The 27,099-nt window shown below is 35.7% G+C and overlaps 1 protein-coding gene across 1 annotated transcript in view; it reads left to right on the forward strand.

The window, feature by feature from the left end:
- TEX9 (testis expressed 9) overlaps window positions 1-27,099 on the forward strand; it is a 55,749-nt gene that overhangs the window by 21,219 nt on the left and 7,431 nt on the right. The window contains exon 10 of the mRNA XM_045529901.1: window positions 16,635-16,769. Coding sequence (XP_045385857.1) covers window positions 16,635-16,769 — 135 coding nt within the window. The remainder of the gene's footprint in view (window positions 1-16,634; window positions 16,770-27,099) is intronic.

Below are 27,099 nucleotides of genomic sequence, written 5' to 3' on the forward strand. Positions count from 1 at the left end.
TTTTCCTAATTCAATGCCGAAGATAAGCTAAAGTTATTAAAGTAACATATTTGTGTAGATAACACTTTTGGTTCAGCTATTTAGTATTTACTAAAAGCTCTTCCCCCTATATAGAAGAATATTTTTTAAACAGATTTATTGAGATATAATTCACCCTTTCAAAGTGTACAGTTCAGTGGCTTTTAGTAAATTCAGAGTTGTGCAATTATCACCATAACCAATTTAAGAATATTTTCATAACCATAAAAGACACTTCGTACCCTTTAGCCACTGTACCCTGATCTTCTTCCCCAAATCTCTTCTAGCCCTAGGCAACCACTAATTTATTGACTGAATATATTTGTCTATTCTGGAAGCTTCATATGTATGGAATTATACAATATGTGGTGTTTTGTGATTGATTTCTTTTAATTAACATAAGGGTTTCAAGGTTCATTCACGTTGCAGCACCTGTCAGTACTTCATTTCTTTTTATTGGTAAGTAGTGGGCTATTATATGGATATAACATTTAATTTATCTGCTTACAAGTTGGTAGACATTTGGGTTGTTTCCACTATTTAGCTGCTTTCAATAATGCTGCTATGAACATTCATGTACAAGTTTTTGTGTGGGCATATGTTTTTATTTCTCTTGGTTATATACCTAGGAATGGAGTTGCTGGGTCATATGGTAACTCTGTGTTTAATGTTTTAGGGAACTGCCAACTGTTTTCCAAACCAGCTGCACCATTTTACATTCCTACCAGCAGTGTGTGAGGCTTCCAATTTCTCCACATCCTCGCCAATACTTGCTAAATTATCTTTTTGATTCTTACTGGTGTGAAGTGGTTACCTCATTGTGGTTTTGATTTCCATTTCCCTAATAACTAATGATATTGGGCATCTTTTCATGTGCTTATTGGCATTTGTATATCTTCTTTGGAGAAATGGCTATTCATATCCTTTAACTATTTTTTTAAATTGGATTTTGAAAAAATTAAGTAATAGAGTTATTTATGTATTCTAGATGGAAGTCCCTTGTCAGATATACAAGGGCTATCTGGAAAGTATCCAGCCATGGATACGATGTATATATTAATACAGTGGCTGGATACTTTCCAGACAGGCCTTGTATGATTTGAAAATATTTCTCCCATTCAGTGGTTTGTCTTTCACTTTCTTTATGGTACTCTTTGAGGTATAAAAGTTTTAAATTTTGATGAAGACAAATTTATTTAATTTTTCTTTGGTTGCATATGCTTTTGGTATCATATCTAAGGGAAGAATATATTTTATTTTTTAAATTGACAAATATTGTACATATTCATGGAGTACATAGTGATGTTTTGAATACATATAATGTATGGTGATCAGATCAGGGTCATTAGCATATCTATCTTCTCAAACTTTTATCATGTCTTTGTGTTGGGAACATTCAGTATCCTTCTTCTAGCTGTTTGAAACTACAGGGTGTCCCAAAAGTCTCTCTACAAAGAAAGCTTTTGTAAAATTTTGTAATGAATATTTTGTAAATAAAGGTATATTTAGCTACTATTCCCATTTTCCCTATATATGGTGATTTTGGGGACACCCTGTATATAATATGTGATCATTAACTATAGTCATCCTACAGTCATCTAGTGGGATAGAACACTAGAACTTATTCCTCCTATGTAGCTGTAATTTTGTAACCTTTAACAAATCTCTCCCTATCCCCCCTTCCGCCTACCCTTCCCAGCTTCTTGTATTCTGTCCTACATTTTACTTCTATGAGAGCAATATTTGTTACTTTCCACATATGACTGAGAACATTTGGTGTTTAACTTTCTGTTCCTGGCTTATTTAACTTGACATATGACCTCCAGTTCCATCCATATTGCTGCGAATGACAGGATTTCATTCTTTTTTATGGCTAACTAGTATTCCATGATGTGTGTGTGTGTGTGTGTGTGTGTGTGTGTGTGTGTGTGTGTGTACACACACACATACGCACACACACCATATTTTCTTTATTCATCTGTTATTGGACACCTAGATTCATTTCCTATCTTGGCTATTGTGAAGAGTGCTGCAGTAAACATGGGGTGCAGATGTCAGTCCGATATGATGGTTTCCTTTCCTTTGGATAAATTCCCAGTAGTGGGATTGCAGGACAATATTTGTAGTTTTTTTGAGGGACCTCCACACTGTTCTCCATAGTGGCTGTACTAGTTGCATTCCTACCAACAATGCATATGAGTTCCCTTTTCTCTGCATCCTCATCAGCATTGGTTATTTTTTGTTATTTTGATAATAGCCATGCTAACTGGGCTGAGGTGATAGCTCATTGTGGTTTTGATTTACATTTCCCTGATGATTAGTGATGAGCATTTTTTTCATATATTTGTTGACCATTTGTATGTCTTCTTTTGAGAAATGTCTGTTCAGATCATTTGCCCATTTTTTAATTGGATTGTTTTTTCTGTTGAGATATTTCAGTTCCTTGTATATTCTGGGTATTAATCCCCTATCGGCTGAGTAGTTTATAAGTATTTTATCTCATTCTATAGGTTGTCTTTTCACTCTGTTAATTATCACTGTTGCTGCACAGAAGCTTTTTAGTTTGATATATTCCTATTTGTTTAGTTTTGCTTTTGTTGCCTGTATTTTGAGGTCTTATTCGTAAAACCTTTTCCCAGACAAATGTCCTGAAGCATTTCCTCAATGTTTTCTTCTAGTAGTTTTATCACTCTTAAATCATTAGATTTAAGACTTTAACCCATTTTTATTTTATTTGTGTGTATGATGAGATATTGAGTTCTAGTTTCATTCTTCTGCATATGATCATGCAGTTTTCCCAGTGCCATTTATTGAAGAGACTGTCCTTTCCCCAATGTATGTTCTTGGCACCTTTGTCAAAAATGAGTTGACTGTAAAGTGCATGGATTTATTTCCAGCTTATCTACTCAGTTCCATTGGTGTGTGTGTCTGTTTTTGTGCCGATACCATGCTGTTTTGATTACTACAGACTTAAAGTATATTTGAGGTCTGGTAGTGTGATAACTTCAGCTTTGTTCTTTTTGCTCAGGATTGCTTTGGTTGTTGGGGTCATTTGTGGTTTCATTCAAATGTTAGTATTATTTTTTCTATTCCTGTGAAGATGTCATTAGTATTTTGATAGGGATTGCTTTGAATCTGTAGATTCCTTTGGGTTGTATTTCATTTTAACGATATTAATTCTTCAATCCATGAGCATGAGATGTCTTTTCATTTGTTTGTATCCCCTTCAGTTTCTTTCATTAGTGTCATCTTGTTTTTCTTGTAGAGGTCTTTTACCTCCGTGGTTAAATTTATTCCTAGGTATTTTATTTTTTGTAGATATTGTAAATGGGATTTCCTTCTCAATTTCTTTTTCAAGTAGTTTGTTGTTTCTGTATAGAAATGCTGATTTTATATATTAATTTTGTATCCTGTAACTTTACTGAATTCATTAATCAGTTCTAAGAGGCTTTTTTTGTAGAATCTTTAGGTTTTTCTGTATATGAGATCATGTTGTTTGCAATCAGGGACACAATGACTTCCTCCTTTCCAATTTGGATGCCCTTTGTTTCTTGCTCTTGCCTAATTGCTCTGGCCAGGATCCCCAGTATTATGTTGAATGACAGTGGTTAGAGTGGGTACCCTTCTCTTGTTCCAGTTCTTAGAGAAAAAGTTTTCAGCTTTTCCTCATTCAGTAAGATGTTAGCTGTGGGTTTGGCATATATGGCCTTTATTATGTTGAGGAACTTTCCTTCTGTACCTAATATATTAAGAGTTTTTTTTTTCCATAAAGGGATGTTGATGTTTATCAAAAGCTTTTTCTGCATTTATTGAGATGATCATATGGTTTTTTTGTCCTTCATTCTCTTGATGTGATATATGACATTTATTGATTTGCATATGTTGAACCATCCTTGCATCCCTGGGATAAATCCCACTTGATCATGGTGCATTATCTTTTTGATGTGTTATTGGATTTGGTTGGCTAGTATTTTATTTAGGATTTTTACATCTATGTTCATCAGAGATACTGGCCTGTAGTTGTCTTTGTCTGATTTTAGTATCATAGTTATGTGGCCTTATAGAATGAATTAGGAAGAATCCCTCTACTTAAATTTTTTTGAAATAGTTTCAGAAGAATTGGTATTAATTATTTTGTAAAAGTTTGTTAGAATTCAGAGGTAAAGCCTTCTGGTCCTGGACTTTATTGGGAGATTTTTTATTACTTATTCAGTTTCCTTACTTGTTATTGGTTTGCTCAGGTCTTCTATTTCTTCTTGGTTCAATCTTGGTAGATTGTATGTGTCTAGGAATGTATCCACTTACTCTAGGTTTTTAAATTTGTTGGCAATTAGTTGTTCCTAGTAGTCTCTAATGATCTTTTGTATTTCTAGGGTATCTATTGTGACGTCTCCTTTTTTCATTTCCAATTTTATTTATTTGGGTCTTCTCTCTCTTTTTCTTAGTCTAGCTAATGGTTTGTCAATTTTGTTTATCTTTTCAAAAAAATCCACTCTTTGTTTTCATCATTTGTATTGTTTTTTAGTCTCAATTCATATATTTCTGCTCTGATCTTTTTTATTTCTTTTTTTTCCTATTAATTTTGGGTTTGGTTTATTTTTACTCTTCTAGTTCCTTGAGGTGCATCATTAGGTTGTTTATTTGAAATCTTTCCAGTTTTCTAAATGTAGGCATTTACTGCTGTAAACTTGCCTTAACACTGCTTTTTCTGTGTCCCTTGGGTATTGGTGTGTTCTGTTTCTATTTTCATTTGCTTTAAGAAATTTTAAAATTTCGTTGTTAATTTCCTTCTTCACCCATTGTTCATTCAGGAGCATGCTGTTTAATTTCCATGTGTTTGCATAATTTTGAATGTTTGTCTTATTATTGATGTCTAGTTTTATTCCATTGTGGTTGGATAAGATACTTGTTATGATTTTGATTTTTAAAAATTTTTTGAGACCTGTTTTGTCTCCCAGCATATGGTCAATTCTGGAGAATGTTCCATGTGCTGATGAAAAGAATGTGTATTCTGCAGCTGTTGGGTGTAGTGTTCTATAAATATCTGTTAGGTCCATTTTATCTATAGTGCAGTTTAATTCCAATGTTTCTTTGTTGATTTTCTGTCCAATGCTGAGACTGGGGTGTTGGAGTCCCCAACTCTTATTGTATTGGAAGTCTAGCTCCCCCTTTAGGTCTATTAATATTTACTTTATACATTCGGGTGTTCCAGTGTTGGGTGCATATATATTTAGAATTGTTATATCCTCTTGCTGCATTGATCCCTTTATCATTACATAATGTCCTCCTTTGTCTCTTTTTATAGTTTTTGATGTAAAGTTTGTTTTATCTGATAAAAGTACAACTATTCCTCACTTTTGGATTCCATTTGTGTGGAATGTCTTTTTCCGTCTGTGTATGTCTTTTTAGGTGAGGTGAGTTTCTTGTGAGCAGCATATAGTTGGGTCTTGTATTATTTATCCATTCAGCCAGTTTATATCTTTTAAATGGGGGATTTAATCTATTTACATCCAAAGTTATTATTGATAAGTGAGGACTTACTCCTGTCATTGTATTGATTGTTTTCTGGTTGTTTTATGTATCCTTTGTTCCTTCCTCTCTTACTGTTTATTTTAAACCACCAATGTTGAGTGGTTTTCTGAAGTGATAGGTTTCATTCCTTTCTCTTTCTACTTTGTGTATTGGCTCTACCAGTGAGTTTTATAGTTTTGCATGTTTTCATGGTGGTAGTTATTAATATCATCTTTTCACTTGAGATTTCAGACTCCCTTGAGCATTTCTAAGGCTGGTCCAGTGGTGATGAATTCTTTCAGTGTTTGCTAGTTTGGGAAAGACTTCATTTCTCCTTCATTTCTGAAGGGCATAATGTTGACTGTTAGTTTTTTCTTCCAGTACTTTGAATATATCTTTCCATTCTTTCCTGGCCTGTAAGGTTTCTACTCAGAAATACACTGTTAATCTAATGGGAATTCCCTCATGTGATTTGATACTTTTTTCTTGGTGCTTTTATAATTCTTTCTTTGTCTTTGACTTTTGACAGTTTGACTATGATGTGTCTTAAGGGGAGGACTTCATTGGGTTGAATCTATTTGGGATTCTTTGGGCTTCCTGGACCTGGATGTCCATTTGTCTCCTGAGATTTGGGGAGTTTTCTGCTATGATTTCATTAAATATATTTTCCTCACCTTTTCCCTTCTCTTCTCCTTCTGGAACACCTATAATATGAGTACTTATTTGATTAATGATATCCCATAAATCCTGTAGGCTTCTTTCATCCTTTTTTATTCTTTTTTGTTGTTGTTCTGCCTGTGTTATTTCAAGAGACTTGTCTTCAAGTTGAAAAATTCTTTCTTCTGCTTTGTCTCATCTATTACTGAAGCTCTCAATTGTATTTTTTATTTCATTCATTGAATTCTTTAGCTCTAGGATTTCTATTTGGTTATTTTTTTAGAATATCTGTCTCTCAGATTGCTCATTCAAATTCTGAATTGTTTTCCTGATTTCTTTGAACTATCTATCTGTATTTTCTTGTATCTCACTGAGTTTCCTTAAGATCATTATTTTGAATTCTTTTTCTAGTATTTAATATATTTTCTTATGATTGGGGTATGGTACTGGAGAATTATTGTTTTCCTTTGAAGGTGACATGTTTCCTTGCTTTTCATGGTTGTTGTGTCCCTACATTGATTTCTGTGCATCTGGTGTAAAGTTCATCTCCTCCAGTTTTATGGAGTAAGTTTCATAGGAAAGATTTATTTATATAAATGGGTCTTAGTTTGTTGGTTCGGTTGGGTGCACTGGACTTGGTTCTAGTTGGACACAGTAGTGTAGTTGCCGTTTAGTTTCTTCTGCTATAATCCATACCACTGGTATTTATGAGTTTCTCAGTGGCCTAGGCTGAGTTTGTGGTGATGGTGATGCAGCTTTGCCAAGATGGGCTTGCCAGGCTGTTTCTTAGGTTGGAATGTGTTTGTTCACATAGTGGGTCAGCCAACTTGGGATCTGGCTTGCTGGGGCTGGGGCTGTGGGTTTGTTACTTTGGCCAGGAGCATTGGCATGTGGTTGATCAGTTGGCCTTGGGTCATACCCACCAAGGGCGGCCTGTGGGGCTGTTTCTTAGGCCTGGTATGCAGATACACAACTACTCAGCTGGCCTAGAGACCTGCTTGCTGGAGGTGACCCCCAGGCAAGTCTCTCAGGCCCAGGGCACAGCTGCATGGCTGCTTGGTTGGCTTGAGGGCATGATTGCTGGGGGTGGCCCACAGGGCTGTTTTTTAGACCTAGGATGTGGCTACACAGCTACTCAGTGACCAGGGGGTGTGTCTGCTGGGGGTGGCCCATAGGGCTGCTTCTCAGGCATAGGATGCAGAGGCACAGATGCTTAGTGAGCCTGAGGGCATGTCCGCAAGTGGCAGCCTGCAGGGCTGCTTCTCAGGCCTGGGACATGTGTGCAAGGCTGCTTGGCTGGTTTGGGGCTGTGCCTGCCAGTGTTGGCCCACAGGGCTGCTTCTCACACTTGGGATACAGCTGCTTGGCTAGCCTTACCACAGTTCTTTCTCGGGCCCAGGACACAGGTGTATAGCTGGTTGGCTGGCCTGGGGCATCCTGCGAAGTTGTTTCTTATTCCTGAGGCATGGGAGCGCAGCTGCTTGGCTGGCCTGGGGGAGTTTCTGCCAGAGGCAACCTATGGAGCTGTTTCTTAAGCTCTGTTTGTGGGCACAGGGCTGTTGCTCAGAGGCTCGAGGGCCTCTCCTGCTCAGGGGAGGGCATATAGAAGTTTGGCTGGCCCAAGGGCAGGTTCACCTTCGGCAAGACTGCCACACTGTCACTCTCGCTGGAAGTGAAGGTGAGGGGAGTTGGTTTCCCTGCTGTGCAGAACCAGCATCACAGCTGATCCTGGGCCCAGGCTCCAGCTGCTGGGGTTGTGATGTTCAGCCACCAGTATAGGCTTGGTGGAATGAAGATGCAGCCCCAGTGTTGGAGAGGTGCATTGGCTATTGGCTCCCAGAGAAGGGCACACTCCAGAAGTAGCTCTGACCTCAAGATGGTGCAATGGTGCAGCAGCTTGGCTCACAGGTGGTAAGTAGAAAGTGAGGTGTGTACACCTTATGCTCCTATCTGGGGTAATGCAGCTGTGTGAATTCCCAGCAGCTCTCTGAATTGACAGACTGTGGGATTCTCCTGTTGTAAGGACTGTAGGTGTTTGCAGTGGCATGGGGCCTGGTGGGGATCTTCTACCTATCTTTTCCCTGCAATAGGAAGTCCCTCTTGACTCCAGGCAGATCCCATCTGGGTGGGGGAGATAGGGCTGCAAAGGTGGGGTGCCCCCACGTTGCCCTCCTGGACTTCCAGTCACCACAGGTGCATCTCCACTCCCTCACTGCATTCCTTTAACACTCCACTCAAATCTTAGCTGTGTATTCATTGCCTTGCTCCTTTCTTGTTGGGGGGATGAATACCAGGCATCTCTTTTCAGCCATTTTGCTGACATCACCTGGGAGAATATATTTTAAATAAACTATCCTAGTTTTAAAAATTTTATATTAATGTACCATTGTGATAATAAAAATAAAACATACTGTACAGGATTACTTTGTAAAGTTTAGTGATAACAAGAATTTTGTAATATAGCATACACTGAGATTTAAGTAGTAAGAAAATATGCCTCCTTCATTGCTACATCATATTTCTTTTTAGTGTGTTCATATAAAAGAGCCTACTTTTCACAGGGCATGGTGGCTCATGCCTGTAATCCCAGTGACTCAGGAAGCTGAGTTAGGAGGATCACTTGAACCCAGGCTGCAGTGAGCTATGATCATACACTGCACTCCAGCCTGGGAGACAGAATAAGATACCATCTCTTTACAAAAAAAAAAACAAAAAAAAAACCACTTTAAAACATTTTGGTCTTGTATAATTAGCGTTATCTTGTAATAATTTTAATATCAGATTTATCACTTTATATACAGTAAATTCACCCTTTTGGTATATAGTTCTATGAGTTTTGACAAATTCATGTAGTCATGTAACCATCACCATAATCAAGATATAGAACAGTTCCATCATCCCCCAAAATTTTCTGTGAATTTAGTCAAGTTCTCCCCTTAATCCCAGCCCCAAGCAACCACTGATCTCTTTTTGGTGCTTATATTATATTTTGGCCTTTTCGAGAATGTCAAATAAATAGGATTACACAGGGGATAGCCTTTTGAGTCTAGGTTTTCATTTAGCATAAAGCACTTGAGATTTATCCATGTTGTAGTCCATTACTTTTTATTGCTGAGTAGTGTAAACATTGAATGGATGTACTATGGTTTGTTTACCTACTCATCTAAAAATAAAAATTATTGTATCTAATAATCTAAGCCTGTGTTGTCCAGTATGGTACCCACTCACCATATGTGGCTAGTGTAAATTGTGATGTACTATAAGTATAAAATAAACATCAGATTTTGAAGACTTAGTGCAAAACAGAATGAAGAATATAAAATATCTCGAAATATATCTTATTTTTTTATATTGGTTACATGTTGAAACAATCTTTTGGATATATCAGGTTAAGTGAAATGTTATTAAAATTAATTTTACTTGCTTTTTAATGTTCTAAAAGTGGATACTAGAAATTTTAAAATTACATATGTATTTTGTATTCTATTTCTATTGGTCTAAGAAATACAGATGACTGATTTAAAGAAAAAAAGGTTTAGTATCTGCAGGAACAACTGTGTTTTAATTTGTCATGACTTTACCATTGTCATTATGCACCCAAGAGCTGGTTATGTCACTGTTCTGTTCTCACATAAAACAATCCAGCAGTCTTGGATTGTTTTCTTTTCTTGGCCATCATATCTAGTCCTGCATATTTTTTCTTCCAAATGCTTTTCACTCATCTCTTCTTTTCAATTCCTATTACTACCACTTGGTTCAAGCTTTTATCTTATTTCTGAATCCTTCTAACTGATCCTTCTGTGTCCACGTTCTTATCCATTGTATCCTGTACTCTGTTAATAAATTAATGTTCCCAAAGGGCTACATTGATTATACCTTTCCCTTTATATAGGGAGAAATTTTTGAGTGCTATGTGCCAGGCAAAACACATTTTGTAGAAAGGGAAACTGAGTTCGAATGGTTAAGCAAATTATCCAAGGTAATGTAGATAATGGCAGAGCAGGATTTGTCTGACTCCAAATTCTGTTCTTTCCACAAATCGTGTGGACTCTTTCCCCAGTCTTCCAAAATTAAATGAACATAAACACATAGCTATTCCAAAATCCCATTGCTGTTTATAGTTAAATATTTGAAAACTTTTAGGTCCTAGTGAATGTACTAAGCAGTTATGATATATTGCATCTCTGAAGGTTTCTATAAACACTTTCATTGGCTCTGAACCTCCCAGCTTGGGTCCCTATATACCCAGCTAGATAGGAATAATAATTCTCATGGATTATGTAGAACATAAGATTGACTCTTTCTCTGCTAATTACGTTCATTTTATATCTCTCTAGAAACAAATCACAATGTGCAGTTCACAGAAATGCCAAACAGAGATTGAATCTGATGGATCAAACCTGCAAGCCAACTATTTCTAAAATTATTATGTATATTAACTTATTTAAGCTGCTGATGCTAACAGATGGAGTCCTTTCTAAAACATAAAAACAAAACATTTTATTTCAGCATTGTATTTTGTTTTTCTGTTAATGATCTCTTTAAATATCAACTTTTTTGAGGAATAACAAATACAATAAAATACACTTGTTTTAAGTGTACAGTTCAGTGAGTTTTGAAAAAGTAATATACCCTCATAACTACCACCACAATATCAAGATAAAGACAATTTCTATTACCCCTACAAAATTTCCTTTGTACCCCTGCCCCATAAATCTCCAGCCTCTAAACATGGCCCCAGGCAACGACTGATCTGCCTTCTTTCACTACGGATTAGTTTTTCCTGTTCTATAATAAAATTTCAAACAGATGGAATCATAAATATGTACTTTTGTATGTCTGGCTATTTTTGTTCAACATAATGTTTTTTGAGATTCATCAATGTTGTTAAATGTTTTGTAGTTCACTTCCTTGTATTGCTGAGTAGTTTTTACATGTATACCACATTTTATCTGTTCACTAGTTGATGTGGCATTCAATTTTTTTTTCAGTTTTGGACTATTAGAAATAAAGCCACTGTGAATTTCCATATACAGATATTTTGTGTAGACACATGTTTTTGTGTATACTAAATACCTAGGAGTAGAAGTTTTGCATCTTATGGAAAGTATATACTTAACTTTTTAAGAAACTGCCAAACTGTTCCAAAGTGATTATTAATATTTTACATTCCCATTAGCAATAGATGAGAGTTCTGGTTACTCTGTATCCTCATCAACACTTGGTATTATCAGTCTTATAATTTTAGCCATTCTAAAAGGGAAGAAGTAGTATTTCATTGTGGTTTAATTTGTATTTCCTTTATAACTATTGATGTTGAACATCTTCTCATATGCCTATTGACCGTTCATATAACCTCTGTTGTTGATGTGTCTGTTAAAACCTTTTGCCCACTTAAACAATTGGGTGGTTGTAAAAGTTCTTTATTTCCTTGTTTCTCTTATGTTTCCTTATATAATTTCTTTGTTAGAAGAATATATGTTGTGAATAGTTTCTCCCAATCTGACTTTATTTTCCTAACAGTGTGTTTTAAAAGGCATAAGTTTTAAATATTGATGGAATTCCAATATATTATTTTCTGGTAGTTTGTGCTTTTTTCATTTTATCCAAGAAATCTTTGTCCACTCCAAGGTTGTGAGGATTTTCTCCTTATTTCTTCTAGAAGTTTTATAGTATGTGTGTATATCTCAATATAATATATAAATTGACCTATGATCTAATTTCAGATTAATTTTGTGTGTGATATAAGGGTAAGTAAGGGTCAAGGTTCATTTTTTTTATACAAATAATAAATAATATTTGTTGAAAATACTGTTCATTCCCCATTTAGTTACCATGGCATCTGTGTAGAAAATGAATAGATTATATATGTGTGAGTCTATTTCTGAACTCTATTCTGTTACATTGATCTATGTGTTTGATATAATTCATGGGTAAAACCATGTGGACTAGAGCTTTCTTTTTGGAATGATTTTAATTACCAGTTCAGTTTATTTAGTGGCTATACGTTTATTCTGATTTTCTATTCCTTTTTGAGTCAGCTTTGGTCATTTCTGTTTTTCAAGAAATTTGTCCACTTCATTTAAGTGGTTGTCCATAATATTCCTTTATGATATTTATAATGCCTGTATGATCTATAATGATGACCCCTCTGTAATTCCTAATGCTGATGATTGTTCTCTTTTTTTGGTTAATCAATCCTACATTAAATTATTTACAAATCTCAAGTGTAATGCATTTTCTACTCCTACTTTCTGAGAAGTGAATTTACTTACTTGCTTTCAGAGATAATTATTAAACAGTTGGTCTTCTTTGCTTAATTTTCTAACACCCTTTCCAACATCCCCAGTCTTAGCTCTTGACTTTGCTCCCTATTCCATGGAGAAAACATAATCAATAGATAATTTCATCATCCTGTCACTAAATTGTCAAACATCTCTGCCTCTATACCCATATATGCCACATTCTCCCTTCGTTACAATGGATTACTACCTCTGCTGTCCAAAGCTGATCCCTTCACTTATGCACTGGATCCCATACACTCTCTCTTCCTCAAAGACTTTGCACCTGCAGTTATCCTATCTTTCTCTAACAAAATCAAATGTAGTCTATCAGATTATTCTCATTCGTACACAGACATGCCACAGAAACTCCTATATATATAAATTAAACTCTTTAGATCTCATATCAGTCTCCAGCCCTATATCCTCTCTCCCCTTTATAGTGAAGTTTCTCAAAATAGTTGACTGTACTCAATGTCTCTATTTCTCATTTGTCATTCTTTCCTGAAACTACTCCAGTTAGGCTTCCATCTCTACTCTGCTATGAAATCATTCTTAACAAGGTCACCAGTAATCTACATTGTAATTCTAGTGGTTAGTTATTCCTCATATTAATTTGTATCACAGCAGTATTTGACATAATTGATTACTTCTTCCTTGAGACGTTATTCATTTGGCTTTGGGAGTACCACACTCATGATTTTCTTCCTAAGTTTCCTGGCCTTACATGTTCAAGTGCCCAAGGCTCAATCCCTGGCTCTCTTCTCTGTCTACATCCAGTGTTTATGTGATCTCATTCACTTCCAAGGCTTTATATACCAACTGTATGTTCATCGCCCCCACGTTTTTATTTCTTGCTCTTACCTCTTCCTGTATGTCCACTTGTATTAAATTTCACATGCCCTAAAGGAAGCTCTTGCTTCTTTGACCTCAGCAAACCTGCTCCTCCTCCTTCTCCTCTCAGTAAAAGACATCAGCCAGTTGGTTAGTACAAAATTCAAGAGTCATCTTGATCATTCTTTCCCTACATTTACATCCAGCCCTTCAATAAGACCTGTCAATTCTGTCTTCAAAATACATAGAATTAACCACTTCTCAAAACATTCATTACTTCTGCCCAAGCCACTGTCTTTCACTTGTACTCTTCCCCAAACCTCCTAGATTGGTAATACCACAGTAGCCTGAGGAATGTTTATAAAACTTAGATCACCAAATACACACACACACACCCTGCTTTAGAACCCTCCAGAGGCTTCCCATGTCATTCAGAATAAGATCCAAATTTGTAAGTAATGCTTACAAGGTCCACTGGAGCTCGCCCTGCCCATTTGTCCTATCTCAAGACCTAACACTGTGCCTGTGCCACTCAGCTGAAACCACACTAACCTTCTTGGTGATTTTTGAATATGTTCAGTTGATTCCTGCCTCAGGGTGTTTGTCTTCATTGTTCCTACTATCTGGAATTCTTTCCCCAAGATCTTCACATGAATCACTCCCTGGCTTCCTTTGGAAGCCTTCCCCTGACTACTTTATTTTAACTGTGCCCTTCCCTCATTGCTCTGTCTCTTCACCCTTCTTTATTTTTCTTGATAGCCCTTCTCTCTACCAGATATTACATATGTACATATGTGTGTGCATGTGCTTATTATCTGTCTCTTCCTGTAGAATGGCAGCTTCATTAGAGGAGGAACTTTGGTTAATTTCCATGTACCCATCACGTAGAATAGTACCTGGCACATAGTAAGTGATCAATAAATGTGTTGAATAAATGAATGAACTCTATTAGATATAGATATATTACTTCCAATTTCAGATATGGAAAAACAGTCTATCACAGCTGGCAGGCTTTCTGACTCCAAGTCTATTCTTTTTCTACCATAGTCACTTGTTTCTGGAACCTTATCTGATCATTTATTTATCCTCATCTGAATTACTGTGGCACCCTGTGTTCCTCTTACAGCATTTACTAAATTTTGTCTTGTGCTGTGGCTGATACATGCCTCTCTCTTTTCTTGCCCTCCCCTAGTGTCCTTATGAGTGCTTTCATAATTATGAGAGAATGGTAAATTATTTCCTCTTGAAGCTTATAGTATTCTAGTTTTAACGTCAAATTTGATTTTCTTTACACTATCTAGCTTCTTTTAAAATTAGCATAAAATTCAGAGCTTGAGATTTTTCTTAAAATTTTTATCCAGCAGCATGTAAACTGCTTAAATTTTTTTGGTAACAATAGATTTATTTTATTGACGTTATTTTCAGGATGTGTAAGTTCTCATAACAATATTGGTATCTTGTCTGCACTTTGTAAAAGGTACTTGAGTATGATTGGAAACAGCAGTGTTTTCAAGTTTTTGATAAGGTTTTCCCTTTCCTTAGTGGATCTACTTACATATAAAAACTTTCTTTCCTACTCCACTCTTCTCCTGGCTATCTTTTTTTTTTTTCCTCCACACCTCCCAAGAAGGGGGCTGTATGGATTCAGGGATGGGGGACATTGTATGATGAAGGATGGCTTTCATTTTTCTGTGAAATAGGTTACAAAGTCACCAGCAGGCCAAGAGAAGGGTGTAAAGATTCATTTCCACATTTTAATGAGAGGAGGCTGAAATAAGGCAGCAAGAACTATGGACTTTGCAGCTAATGAGAATCTTTGCCTTTTCTATGTGAGCAGTGAGATAAATCAGGCTAGCTCTTCGTGTAGCTACCACCCACAAAGCTGTGAAGAAGGCTGTGATAGCAGATGGTATCCATACACAGTTTGATTTGTTTAGAAACCTACATAAAGAGCAGCATGTGTTTTGTTTTGTTTTCCCCTTAATTACTCAGAGCCAGGGAGACCAGTTTTCAAATAAAACAGTGATATAGCCAGGGACAAATTATAAAAGAAAAATACAGATGACTATATTTTTAACTGCACCATTTCAGTTTTACAATATTTATTGAGTATCTGCTTTGTTTAAGGCTCTGGACTAGGCCTTACATTGTAGGGGATACAAACAAGAATGGGTTAAGTATTACAAAATGAGTTCAGTTTAATAAGCATGTCATTAGTGCCTTTTATATGCCACTGAAGTGCTGAGAATACAGAAATTAAGACTGCACCAATCTTCAAGGAGCTTATACCATAGTGGGGAAAATAAAGTTAATGGATGGTTTCAGTACCACACGGCAGGTACTATGATAAACGTGTCTGGTGCTATAGAAGCTATGAAGAAAAGGGTACTTAATACAACCTGGGATTAAGTGAGGATTAGAGAGGAAAGCTTCCTGGAGGAGGTAAAACCCTAGGGTACAACCTTAGCACCGAGTCTTAAAAGATGAGTAGGTGTAAGGTAGATAAAAATGAGGAGTTGGGAGGGATCAGGGTAGGAGGAAGAACATGAGCAAAGACTCAGCAGCAAGAAACACCATGGCTGTTTGGGAAAGATCAAGTACCACTGATGTTACTGAAAATAACATCTGTCAAAGGAGATGAGGCTGGTTAACAGGTCCCAGATTATAGTGGGGTCTGGAGTTTATCCTATATGTTCATGTTTCTTCAGATGTTGGCTTGTTGACTGTCTGCAACAGAGTATCCTAGAATATTCACAGAAATATAGGTCTACACCCACCCCAGGACTTGGAAAATAATCCATAATGTTATTTCTGCTCAGAATTGGATTTTCCTATAGGGCTATACAGCATGCTCTGTATTTAATGAATATTTTCTTTTAAATGATATACTTTGTCAGGTCTACACAAAAACAGTATTTATAAGAGAGTTTGTGTCTTACATTGGTCTTTGGGGAGATTCCCAAAAGAATAACTATGGTTATAAAGAATTGCTTATAAAATAAATACAGAGGACAAGTATACTGTGTGTCTTGGGTCCAAACAAAAAGTAATTTGAAAGCCCCATTCATGACTACATTTTTTTTTTTAGGATATATTCATATTTTTCTAATACCATTTGGGGCAAGAATTTCTTGAGACCTCTGTCACTTAGTGCTCAGCCTCTAGCTGTGTGTATGTGTGTGTGTGCTTGTGAGAGAGAGAGAGAGAAAGAGACAGAGAAATTGTGTATAAAATTTGGAAGACAGCCATAAATATGGATATGGAAAATGTTGCAAAATAATAAAAGGGAGATATGCTTATAAATGTTCCATATGTTTTTTTTTTACTATACAGGAATTGGAAAATAAAAGAAGACTACAAAAACAGGCTGCAAGCAGTCAAAGCGCCACAGAGGTTCGGTTGAATAGAGCTCTAGAAGAAGCAGACAAGTATAAATTGGAGTTAAGTAAATTAAGGCAAGATAACAAGGTATGGAAAAACTGAATAGCTTTAGTAGTGATTACCTTTGGTATCCTCCTATTTTATGAAAATGTCAAAAATAATAGTTTTAAAATTATAATTCTTGATGTTATAATGAAGATTTCTTTTCAGAAGAAATATATTAATATGTACATTTTCAACATGTTAGGATTATATGCTGTTGCTATAATTGGTTGAGAGCACAACTCTTTGGAAGCTTCATTTATTTATCTATCAAATTTTATTGGGTAACCATATTATATGCCAGACATTTTTCTAAGCTCTGAGAAATAAGCAGTAGAATAAAAAGTGTCATCTGTATCTCAAGTCTTTTATATTCTCTGAACCTCAAATTTCTAATATATAAAGCGAGGGACTATTTTACAGGGCAGTGGTTCTCAAACTTGAGTATGTATCAGAATTACCTAGGGGGCTTGTTAAAACATAGATTAGCTGGTTCCACCCCCAGAGTTTCTGATTCAGTAGGTCTGAGGCGAGGCCTGAGAATTTGCAGTTTTAACAAGTTCCCAGTTGATTCTGGTGCTACTGGTTCTGAAGCCACATTTTGATAACCACTGTTACAGAATTACTGTGATGATCACCATCGTATCTCCAGCGTCTAGCTAATGCTTGGCATAGAATTAGCATTCGATTGCTTAACTATCTGTTGAATAAATGAAGGCTCAAATACTGATATGTGTGAAAGCTCTTTGTACATTCTATAAATATTGCCTCTTAATTTTTGGTTCTGTGTTGACCTGAAAAGGCAATAAATGATACTCCATTGGAATCTCTCCCTTAGGACAGTATTTAATAATTTAACATTGACTTGGGTATGAAATTAGGAACCACCTTCATTACATACACAGATAATACATTTGGGATTAAGTTAGTAACAATAGGAATAGAACAAAACTGACCTTGATAAAAGTCTCCTCCAACATATTTAACAGAGGAAAAAATGTAACATAGTTGACTACAGAATTTTAAAATGTCATCTGTGAGATAGTTTATGCTATATGCTCAGGTTATTTTCATGTTCAAGGGCCATGAATGATTGCACTACTGGAATTTACTAATAGAAGTTTTTAAATGAACAAGTTAGAAAGTCATCTTTACAGACTTACCAATAATTAGCATGTTATTAGAGTATTATTTCCAATTTGGTGCATTTTAAAGGGATTTTAGAAAAAAAGGAAGAGTAACCATCTATGTATCAGGATTTCCTGATTCTCATTGTAGATTTGACCTCTATATTTAGCATGTATATTAGGAAAGTAGTAAGAAAAATTGGTTTCCATGACAAGAGATGACTGTCCTTATTCTAGCCAGCCATTTTGAAAATTCAAGTAATGAGGACTTGGTATGTGAACAGCACTGTGTAAAACCACAACACCATAAAAACAACTTAGGTGTGTTCAAATACTTCTCACCATAGGTCTGCATTATGGGTGATTGATTTAAATATAGTGGGATAACATTTTGTAGTATATATTGCTTACTATTTACTATAAAGTACACATTTGAGATCAGAATTCTTTAACTTATTTCAGATTTCTGAAAATCTGAATATCTTAAGCTTTTGATTTGTCAATTATTTTGCTTATTTTTTTTTTTTTTTTTTTTTTTTTGAGACAGAGTCTCGCTCTGTTGCCCGGGCTAGAGTGAGTACCGTGGCGTCAGCCTAGCTCACAGCAACCTCAAACTCCTGGGCTTAAGCGATCCTCCTGCCTCAGCCTCCCGAGTAGCTGGGACTACAGGCATACGCCACCATGCCCGGCTCATTTTTTTCTATATATATTTTTAGTTGGCCAGATAATTTGTTTCTATATTTAGTAGAGATGGGGTCTCGCTCTTGCTCAGGCTGGTCTCGAACTCCTGACCTCGAGTGATCCACCAACCTCGGCCTCCCAGAGTGCTAGGATTACAGGCGTGAGCCACCGTGCCCGGCCATATTTTGCCTATTTCTAAGTTTTGTAATTGAGGGATGTTTTGGGATATGTAATAACTTTGTCCTTGGAGTCTGATCTGTGCATAAGTTTTCTTTTGTGAGCAGGTGTATTTTTTCTATTTCAATTCTTTGTACTTTGATTCTCATTCTGATCAGACATATAGTTAATATGTAATTAAAGTTATTCAGGTATATATGTTTAAGAAAATATGACAGGGAAGTATTAAGGTTTCCATAAAATAGGACAAGATTACTTCATAGTCATCAGAAAGTTAAAGATCTATTTTCAAAATGATAAGTAAGAGTAACTTTTGAAATGAAAAGTCAGTCAACTTAAAACCAATGCTGTTTGAGTGCATGGACCCTAACTGTCTCATTCACTACTATTTCTTGGCACATAGTAATTGCCTCTGAAACACACGGAAGGAAGGAACCATGAAAGTGATGGTTTAACTGGAATTCTACTTAAAAACAAAGCATTTGATTAGATGTTTGTGAAATCCATTTAAAATATGACACCAAAGTCCATGTTACTTCATTTAAGAATGGATAATTTCTAATTCTTCACTAATTTATCTTTAGGAATATTTATAAGGGCCTGCTAGGTACCTACAGGCTAGAGATACAAAGGTAATTTAAAAATAGATGTCCTTGCAGTCATGCACCTTATGGTGGAGTGGAGAAGCTGGATGTTTAAATAATCCATTAAGCAAAACAAGATAATTTAGATAATTATCTAATTTAGATAATCTATCAAGCAAAACTAAGGTCCAGCTGTGTTAAATACTGTGGAGGATATGTAGTGCTTTGAGTTAAGTAACCAAATGTAATGCTAAAATCTGCATAATATATAGGAATTATGCCAACTGGCTCTTTAGGCCATGGTTAAGGATTTTAGATTTCATCCAAAGAGCAGTACAAATCCACTGTACAGGTTTTCTCTGTAGAGAATCAACCGGAAGGTGGCCAGAATGGATGTGAATAGACTGGTTAAGAGTCACAGTGTAAGACAGAGATGATATAGCTTGGACTAAAGTATAGGGGTAGAAAAGGAAAGAAACCAAGTATCAAAAAATACATTTAGGAGAGCTTAGTGATGGACTGGATATGGGTTTGTGGGAAAGGGAAGCCTAAGGGAGGATTTTTTTTTTTTTTTTTTTACCTCTAGTTTTCATGACTAGGTAAATAGTGCTATTTACTGAAATAAAAAACATTGGAGGAGGTTTGAGGAGAAAATGATGAGTTTTTCTAGAACATGTTAAGTTTGAAATTACTCTGAGAAATCTTAGAGAAGTCTGCACAGAGATAGGAAGACAGGATAGGCAAAAGGAAGGGAGAAGCAAGGGCCTAGAAATGAGCTGTGAAAAATTCTAGTACTTCAGAAGGAGTGGTGAATAGTATTGAATACTGCTGAGACGTCAAATTCTGTGAAAACTGAAAAAATTTGCTGGATTTAACAACACAGAAGTGACTGTAGACATGTTTTGGTAAGAGTGATATAGGAAAGAAGCTAAGTTCAAGGGGGACGAAAAATGAATGCAGATGAGCAAATAGAGACAGTGAATATCTGTACTTCTTTCAAGATGCTTAACTAAAGGGTAGAGCTGTGGAGGGACATAAAGAGTTGAGTGAGGGCCGGGCATGGTGGCTCATGCCTGTAATCCCAGCACTTTGGGAGGCCAAGGTGAGAGGATCGCTTAAGCCCAGGAGTTCGAGACCAGCCTGGACAATATAGTGAGATTCTGTCTCTATAAGAAAACATTTTTTAAAAGTAGCTGGGTGTGGTGGTACACACCTGTAGTCCCAGCTACTCAGGAGGCTAAGGCAGGAGGATTGCTTGACCCAAGAGTTCATAGGCTTACAGTGAGCTATGATAATACCACTGCACTCCAGCCTGGGTGACAGAGTAAGACCCTGTCTCTGGAAAAAAAAAAAAAAAAGTTGGGTGAATTTTTTTTAATGAGTTAATTTATGTAGATTAGATTGTACATGTATAGTTCAATGAGTTTTGGCTTATATAACATCTGTGTAATACCACTTCAATCAGTATATAAGTTGGCCCTTTGTATCCATGGGTTCTGCATCTGCTTATTCAACCAAGGACTGAACATATTTGGCAGGCAGCAGGGAGAAAAAAACAAACACACAAAAAAGAAAATAACAATGCAACAACAAAAAATAATACAAATAAAAAATATAGTATAACAACTATTCACATTTACATTGTATCAGGTATTATAAGTAATCTAGAGATGATTTAAAGTATACAGGAAGATATGTATGAGTTATATGCAAATACTGTGCCATTTTATATAAAGTAGCATCTGGAGATTTTGGTATGGGGGTGAAGGGGATCCTGGAACCGATTCCCTATGGATACCAAGGGATGACTGTATAGAATATTTTCATTACCCCCAGAAAGTTCCATCGTATCCCTTTCTAGGCCCCTCTCAGAGTCCACTGTTGTGATTTCCTTGTACTTGAATTTCATATAAAAGGAATCACAGAGCATGTACTCTTCTTTGTGTAGCTTCTTTCACTCAGCATAATGTTGAGATTCATCCATATTGTGATTTTTTTTTTCTTGACCCATCTTGCTAATGAGTTGTCAATATTTTCTAAGAATAAACTTTTGGTTTTGTTTTCTCTATTGTCTGTTTTTTATTTCACTGAATTCTCTCTATTGCATCTTTTGTCTACTTGCTTTGGTTTTAATTTGCTCTTCTATTTCTAGCTTCTGAAGTTGAAGACTGAGATTGTTGATTTTTCTTTTTTTGAGACAGAGTCTCGCTCTGTTGCCCTGGCTAGAGTGCTGTGGTGTCAGCCTAGCTCACAGCAATCTCAAACTCCGGAGCTCAAGCAATCCTACTGCCTCAGCCTCCTGAGTACCTGAAACTACAGGCATGTGCCACCATGCCCGGCTAATTTTTTCTATATATTTTTAGTTGTCCAGCTAATTTCTTTCTATTTTTCAGTAGAGATGGGGTCTCACTCTTGCTCAGGCTGGTCTCAAACTCCTGACCCGGAGAGATCTTCCTGCTTTGGCCTCCCAGAGTGCTAGGATTACAGGCGTGAGCCACCGCGCCTGGCCTAGATTGTTGATTTTAAATATTTCTTTCCTGACAGCATTAAAGCTACAATTTCTCTTTAAGTGATGCTTTAGTGATGTCCTACAATTTTTTTATTTGCCTATCTTTAAGTATATATTTTTCTATTTTTATTTTTTCATTTATTGGGATATAATTGGCATATAATAAACCTGCACATATTTACTGTAAAATAGGATGAGTTTTGATCACATATTTACCTGTGAAATAATCACTGCAATAAAGATAATGAATATATCTGTTATCCTCAAAAGTTTCCTCGTGTCCCTTTTATAGTCTATGTCTTTGTCTCAGCTCCAGGCAACTCATTAGCTTTATCTAGAATTTTATTTTCTTTTTTAAATGTCCCTTCTTTCACTCAGTACAATTATTTTGAGATTCATCTGTGTTGCATGTAACAATAGTTCATTTTTAAAAATTTTACCCATGGTATGAATATACCAAAATTTGTCCATCCATTCACCTGTTGATGGATATTTGGTTTGTTTCTAGGTTTGGGCTATTTTGAATAAAGCTGCCATGAACATTCATGTATTAAGTCTTTGTGTGGACATATGCTTTCTTTTTTCTTGGGTAAATAGGGATCTGCCCATTTCATCTGTGTTCTGTTTCCTTATTGTCCTTTGAATATTCCTACTACATTCTTGAGTTTCCCCGCCACTTCCTCATTTTTGTATTGGTAATTTGTGTTTTCTTTTCTTTTCCTGATGAGTCTTACCTATAGGTTTCCTAATTCTAAATTAGTACGATTTCATTGATTTTCCTCTATTGTTTTTGATTTCTCTTTTACTGATTTCTGCTCTTTGTTGTTACTTTCCCTCTCTTTACTTTGGGTTCTTCTTGTTCTTTTTCTAATTTCTTAAAATGAAGTAGACTGTTGATGATTTGAAACCTTTCTTTTTTTCTAATATAAGCATTTAACACTGTAAATTTTCCTCTATGAATTCCTTTAGCTACTTCTCACAAATTTGGGGGGTTTTTTCGTATTTTTATTTTCATTCCACTCAAAATACTTTATTTTCTTTTTGATTTCTTATTTGACCTACGGGTTATTTAGAAGTTTGTCATTTCATTTTCAAATATTTGGGGATTTTCTCAGATACTGTTCCTATTGATTTAATTTAATTCTACCATGGACAGTGAATGTATTTGGTCTTATTTATCTAAATGTATGAATACTTGTTTTATGGTCCAGAATATGGTTTAAATTGGTAAATGTTGCACATGCCCTTGAAAGGAATGTGTATTCTCCATTTATTGGGTAGAGTATTCTATAAATTTCAGTTATGTCAAGTTGCCTGCTAGTGATGTTCAAGAGTTCTGTATCTTTACATATTTTCTGTGTACTTGTTCTATCAATGATTAAGAGAGAGTTATTGAACTCTGAAGAGAATTGTGGATTTGTCTATTCCCTTTACAGTTTTATTAAATTTTTGCATCTATTTTGAAACCGTGTTATTAGTTATATTAATATTCAGGATTGTTATGTTCTCTTGATGAACTGAGCCCTTTATTATGATGGTTATTTTTATTCCTGGTAATAGTCTGTGTTCTCATACAGGATGAGTAGTATCCCTTATCCAAAATTCTTGGGACCAGAGTGTTTCAGATTTTGGATTTTTTTTTTTAGATTTAGGGATGTTTACATTATACTTTCTGGCTGAGCATCCCTAATCTGAAAATCTAAAATGTGAAATGCCCCAATGAGCAAATTTCATCTTTGACTGTCATGCTGGCATTCAAAAAGTTTCAGATTTTGGATTTTTGGATTAGGGATACTCAACCTGTATTACCTTGTTTGGTATTTAAGCAACTTAAGGTTTATTTAAAGTAGTGTTAGATTGTCTTATCTTTTTCCACCCTTTTACTTGTAAGTCCTTTGTGTCTTATAGATGGCATATAGTTGAGTTTTCCTTTGTAGAAAAATTCAACTTGACAATCTCTAACTTTTTGATTGGGGTGTTTACACAATTACATTTAATGTAATTATTAATATGGTTGGCATTAAGTCTATTAACTAGCTATTTGTTTTTATTTGATTCATATGTTCTTTCTTTCCCTTCTTTTTCTGCCACCTTTTGAAATTCCTTTTTTAATGATTCCATTTTATCTTCTGTATTGGCTCATTTTCTGTACCACTTTGTGTATATTTTAGCATTTATTATGTATATCTTTAACTTATTACTGTCTACCTTCAAGTAGTAGTATAGCATTTTATGAATAATGTAAAAACCTTTTAGTAGTATACTTCCATTTATTTACTTCCAGTATACTATCATTACTGTCTCCTGCTCATTGTGCTTTTGGTTGGTTGGTTGGGTGTTTTTTTTTTTTAGGGGGGAAACAGGGTCTCATTCTATTGCCCAGGCAGGAATGCAGTGGTGTGCTCATAGCTCACTGCAGCCTCGAACTCCTGGGCTTAAGGGATCCTCCCACCTCAGCCTCCCAAGTAAGTGGGACTATAGGCACATGCCACCATGCGTTGCTAATCAAAACAAATTTATTTTTGTAGAGATGGACTCTACAAAGAAGATCATTCTTCTTTTCTCATGTAAGCACTTACAGCTATTAATTTCCCGCTTAGCAGTGTTTATACTCTATCTTATAAGTGTTGGTATATTGTGGTTTTGTTTTCATGACTCAAGATATTTTCCAATTTCTTTTGTGATTTCATCTTTAACCTGTTGGTAGTTTGAATATGTTGTTTAATTCCCACATATTTGGGGATTTTCTAGTTTTCCTTCTGCTATTGATTTCTAATTTCATTCCACCATGATTGGAAAAGATACTTTGTATGATTTCTTTATTAAGACTTGTTTTTGGCCTACCATGACCTATTCTGGAGAATATTCCATGTATACATGAGAAAATTATATTCTGCTATTCTTGGGAAGAGTGTTCTGTATGTCTTAGGTCCAGTTGGTCTATAGTGTTGTTCAAGTCCTCTATTTCCTTACTGATCAACTGTCTGGTGGTTCTATCCATTATTGAGAGTGGGGTATTGAAGTCTTCTTACTATTATAGAGCTATCTATTTCTCCCTCTCTAAGTCTGTCAATGTTTGTTTCACATATTTAGGGGCTCTAATGTTTGGTGCATATATATTTATAATTATTATATGTTCTTGGTGAATTGACCCTTTTTTCATTACATATAATGTCCTTCTTTTGTCTCTTTTAACAATTTTGTCTTAAAATCTATTTTCACTGACTAATATTAGTGTAGCCACTCCTGTTTTCTTTGGGTTACCATTTGTATAGAATATATTATTTTATCCTTGTACTTTCAACCTGTACATGTCTTTAGATCTAAAGTGAGTGTCCTGTAGACAGCTTATAGTTGGATCCTGTTAGTTTCTTTTCTTTCATCTTACAATATAGTTTTTATTTTTTTTAATTTCCCAATATTATGGGGGTACAGACATTTTTGTTACAAGTAATGACTTTGCCTCACCCATGCCAGGGCTAGAGGTGTTGCCCTTACCCCATACAGTGTGCACCACATCCATTAGTTGTGAGTTTACCCACCTCCACCTGACCAACAATGAATATTACTACCATGTAAGCACCTTAGTGTTGATCATTTAGTACCAATTTGATGGCAAGTACATGTGGTGCTTATTTTTCCATTCTTGTGATATCTCACTTCAAAGGATGGGCTCAAGCTCTATCCAGGATAATATAAAAGGTGCTAGATCACCATTGTTTTTTGTAATTGAGTAGTATTCCATAGTATACATATACCCCATTTTATTAATCCACTCATTGAAGGGCACTTGAGTTGTTTCCACATCTTTGCAATTGTGAATTGTGCTGCCATAAAGATTTGAGTGCACATGTCTTTATTATAGAACATCTTTTTTTTCCTTTTGGTAGGTGCCTAGTAGTGGGATTGCTGGATCAAATGGTATTTCTATTTTTAGCTCCTTGAGGTATCTCCAAATTATTTTCCACAGAGGTTGTACTAATTTGCAGTCCCACCAGCAGTGTAAGAATGTTCCAATCCCTCCACATCCACACCAGCATTTTCTGTTTTGGGACTTTTTGATAAAGGCCATTCTCACTGGAGTTAGGTGATATCCCATTGTGGTTTTGATTTGCATTTCCCTAATGATTAGAGATACTGAGCATTTTTTTTTCTGTTTGCTGGCCATTATTCTGTCTTCTTTTGAAAAGTTTCTGTTCATGTCCTTTGCCTATTTATTGATGGGGTTGTTTGATTTTTTTCTTGTTGATCTTCTTAAATTCTATATAGATTCTTGTTAGCCATTTATCAGATGTGTAGAAAGCAAATATTTTCTCCCATTCTGTAGGTTGTCCATTCGCTCTAATGATAGTTTCCTTGGCTGTGCAGAAGCTTTTTAATTTGATGAGGTCTCATTTATTTATTTTTGCTCATGCTGTGATTGCTTTGGGGGTCTTCTTCATAAATTCTTTGTCTAGGCCAAGTCTGTAAGGGTTTTCCCAACATTTTCTTCTGGATCTCTTAAGGTTTCATGCCTTAGGTTTAAGTCTGTTATCCATTCTGAGATGATTCTTGTGAGAGGTGGGGATCCAGTTTCAATCTTCTGCATGTGGTTATCCAGTTTTCCCAGCACCATTTATTGAATAGAGATTCTTTTCTCTAATGTATATTTTTGTCTGCTTTGTCAAAGATTAGATGACAATATGCGGATAGTTTCATCTCTGGATTCTCAGTCCTGTTCCAAAAGTCTATATCTCTGTTCTTGTGCCAGTACCATGCCGTTTTGGTTACTATAACCTTATAGTAAAGCTTGAAGTCTGGTAGACTGATACCTCCCAGTTTGTTCTTTTTGCTTAAGATTGCTTTGGCTATATGAGGTCTTGTCTGGTCCCATACAAAGCGTAGAATTATTTTTTCTATGTCTATAAAGAATGATGATGGTACTTTGATAGGGATTGCATTAACTCTGTAGATCACTTTAGGTAGTATGGACATTTAAACAATATTGTTTCTGCCAATTCATGAGCATGGTAGATTTTTCCATCTATTTACATCTTCTACAATTTCTTTTCACAGTGTTCATAGTTCTCCCTATGTATGTCGCTCACCTCTTTTGTTAAATATATTCCTAGATATTTAATTTTCTTTGAAGCTATTGTGAAAGGTATTGCATTTTCATTTGATTTTTGGCTTGACTATTATTGGCATATATGAATGCCACTGATTTGTGTGCATTGATTTTGTATCCTGAGACTTTTTTGAATTCATTTATCAATTCCAGGAGTCTCTTGGTTGAATCCTTGGGGTTTTCTAGATAT

This window comes from Lemur catta, chromosome 1, assembly GCF_020740605.2.
Source record: "Lemur catta isolate mLemCat1 chromosome 1, mLemCat1.pri, whole genome shotgun sequence".
In the NCBI taxonomy this organism is placed as follows: domain Eukaryota; kingdom Metazoa; phylum Chordata; class Mammalia; order Primates; family Lemuridae; genus Lemur; species Lemur catta.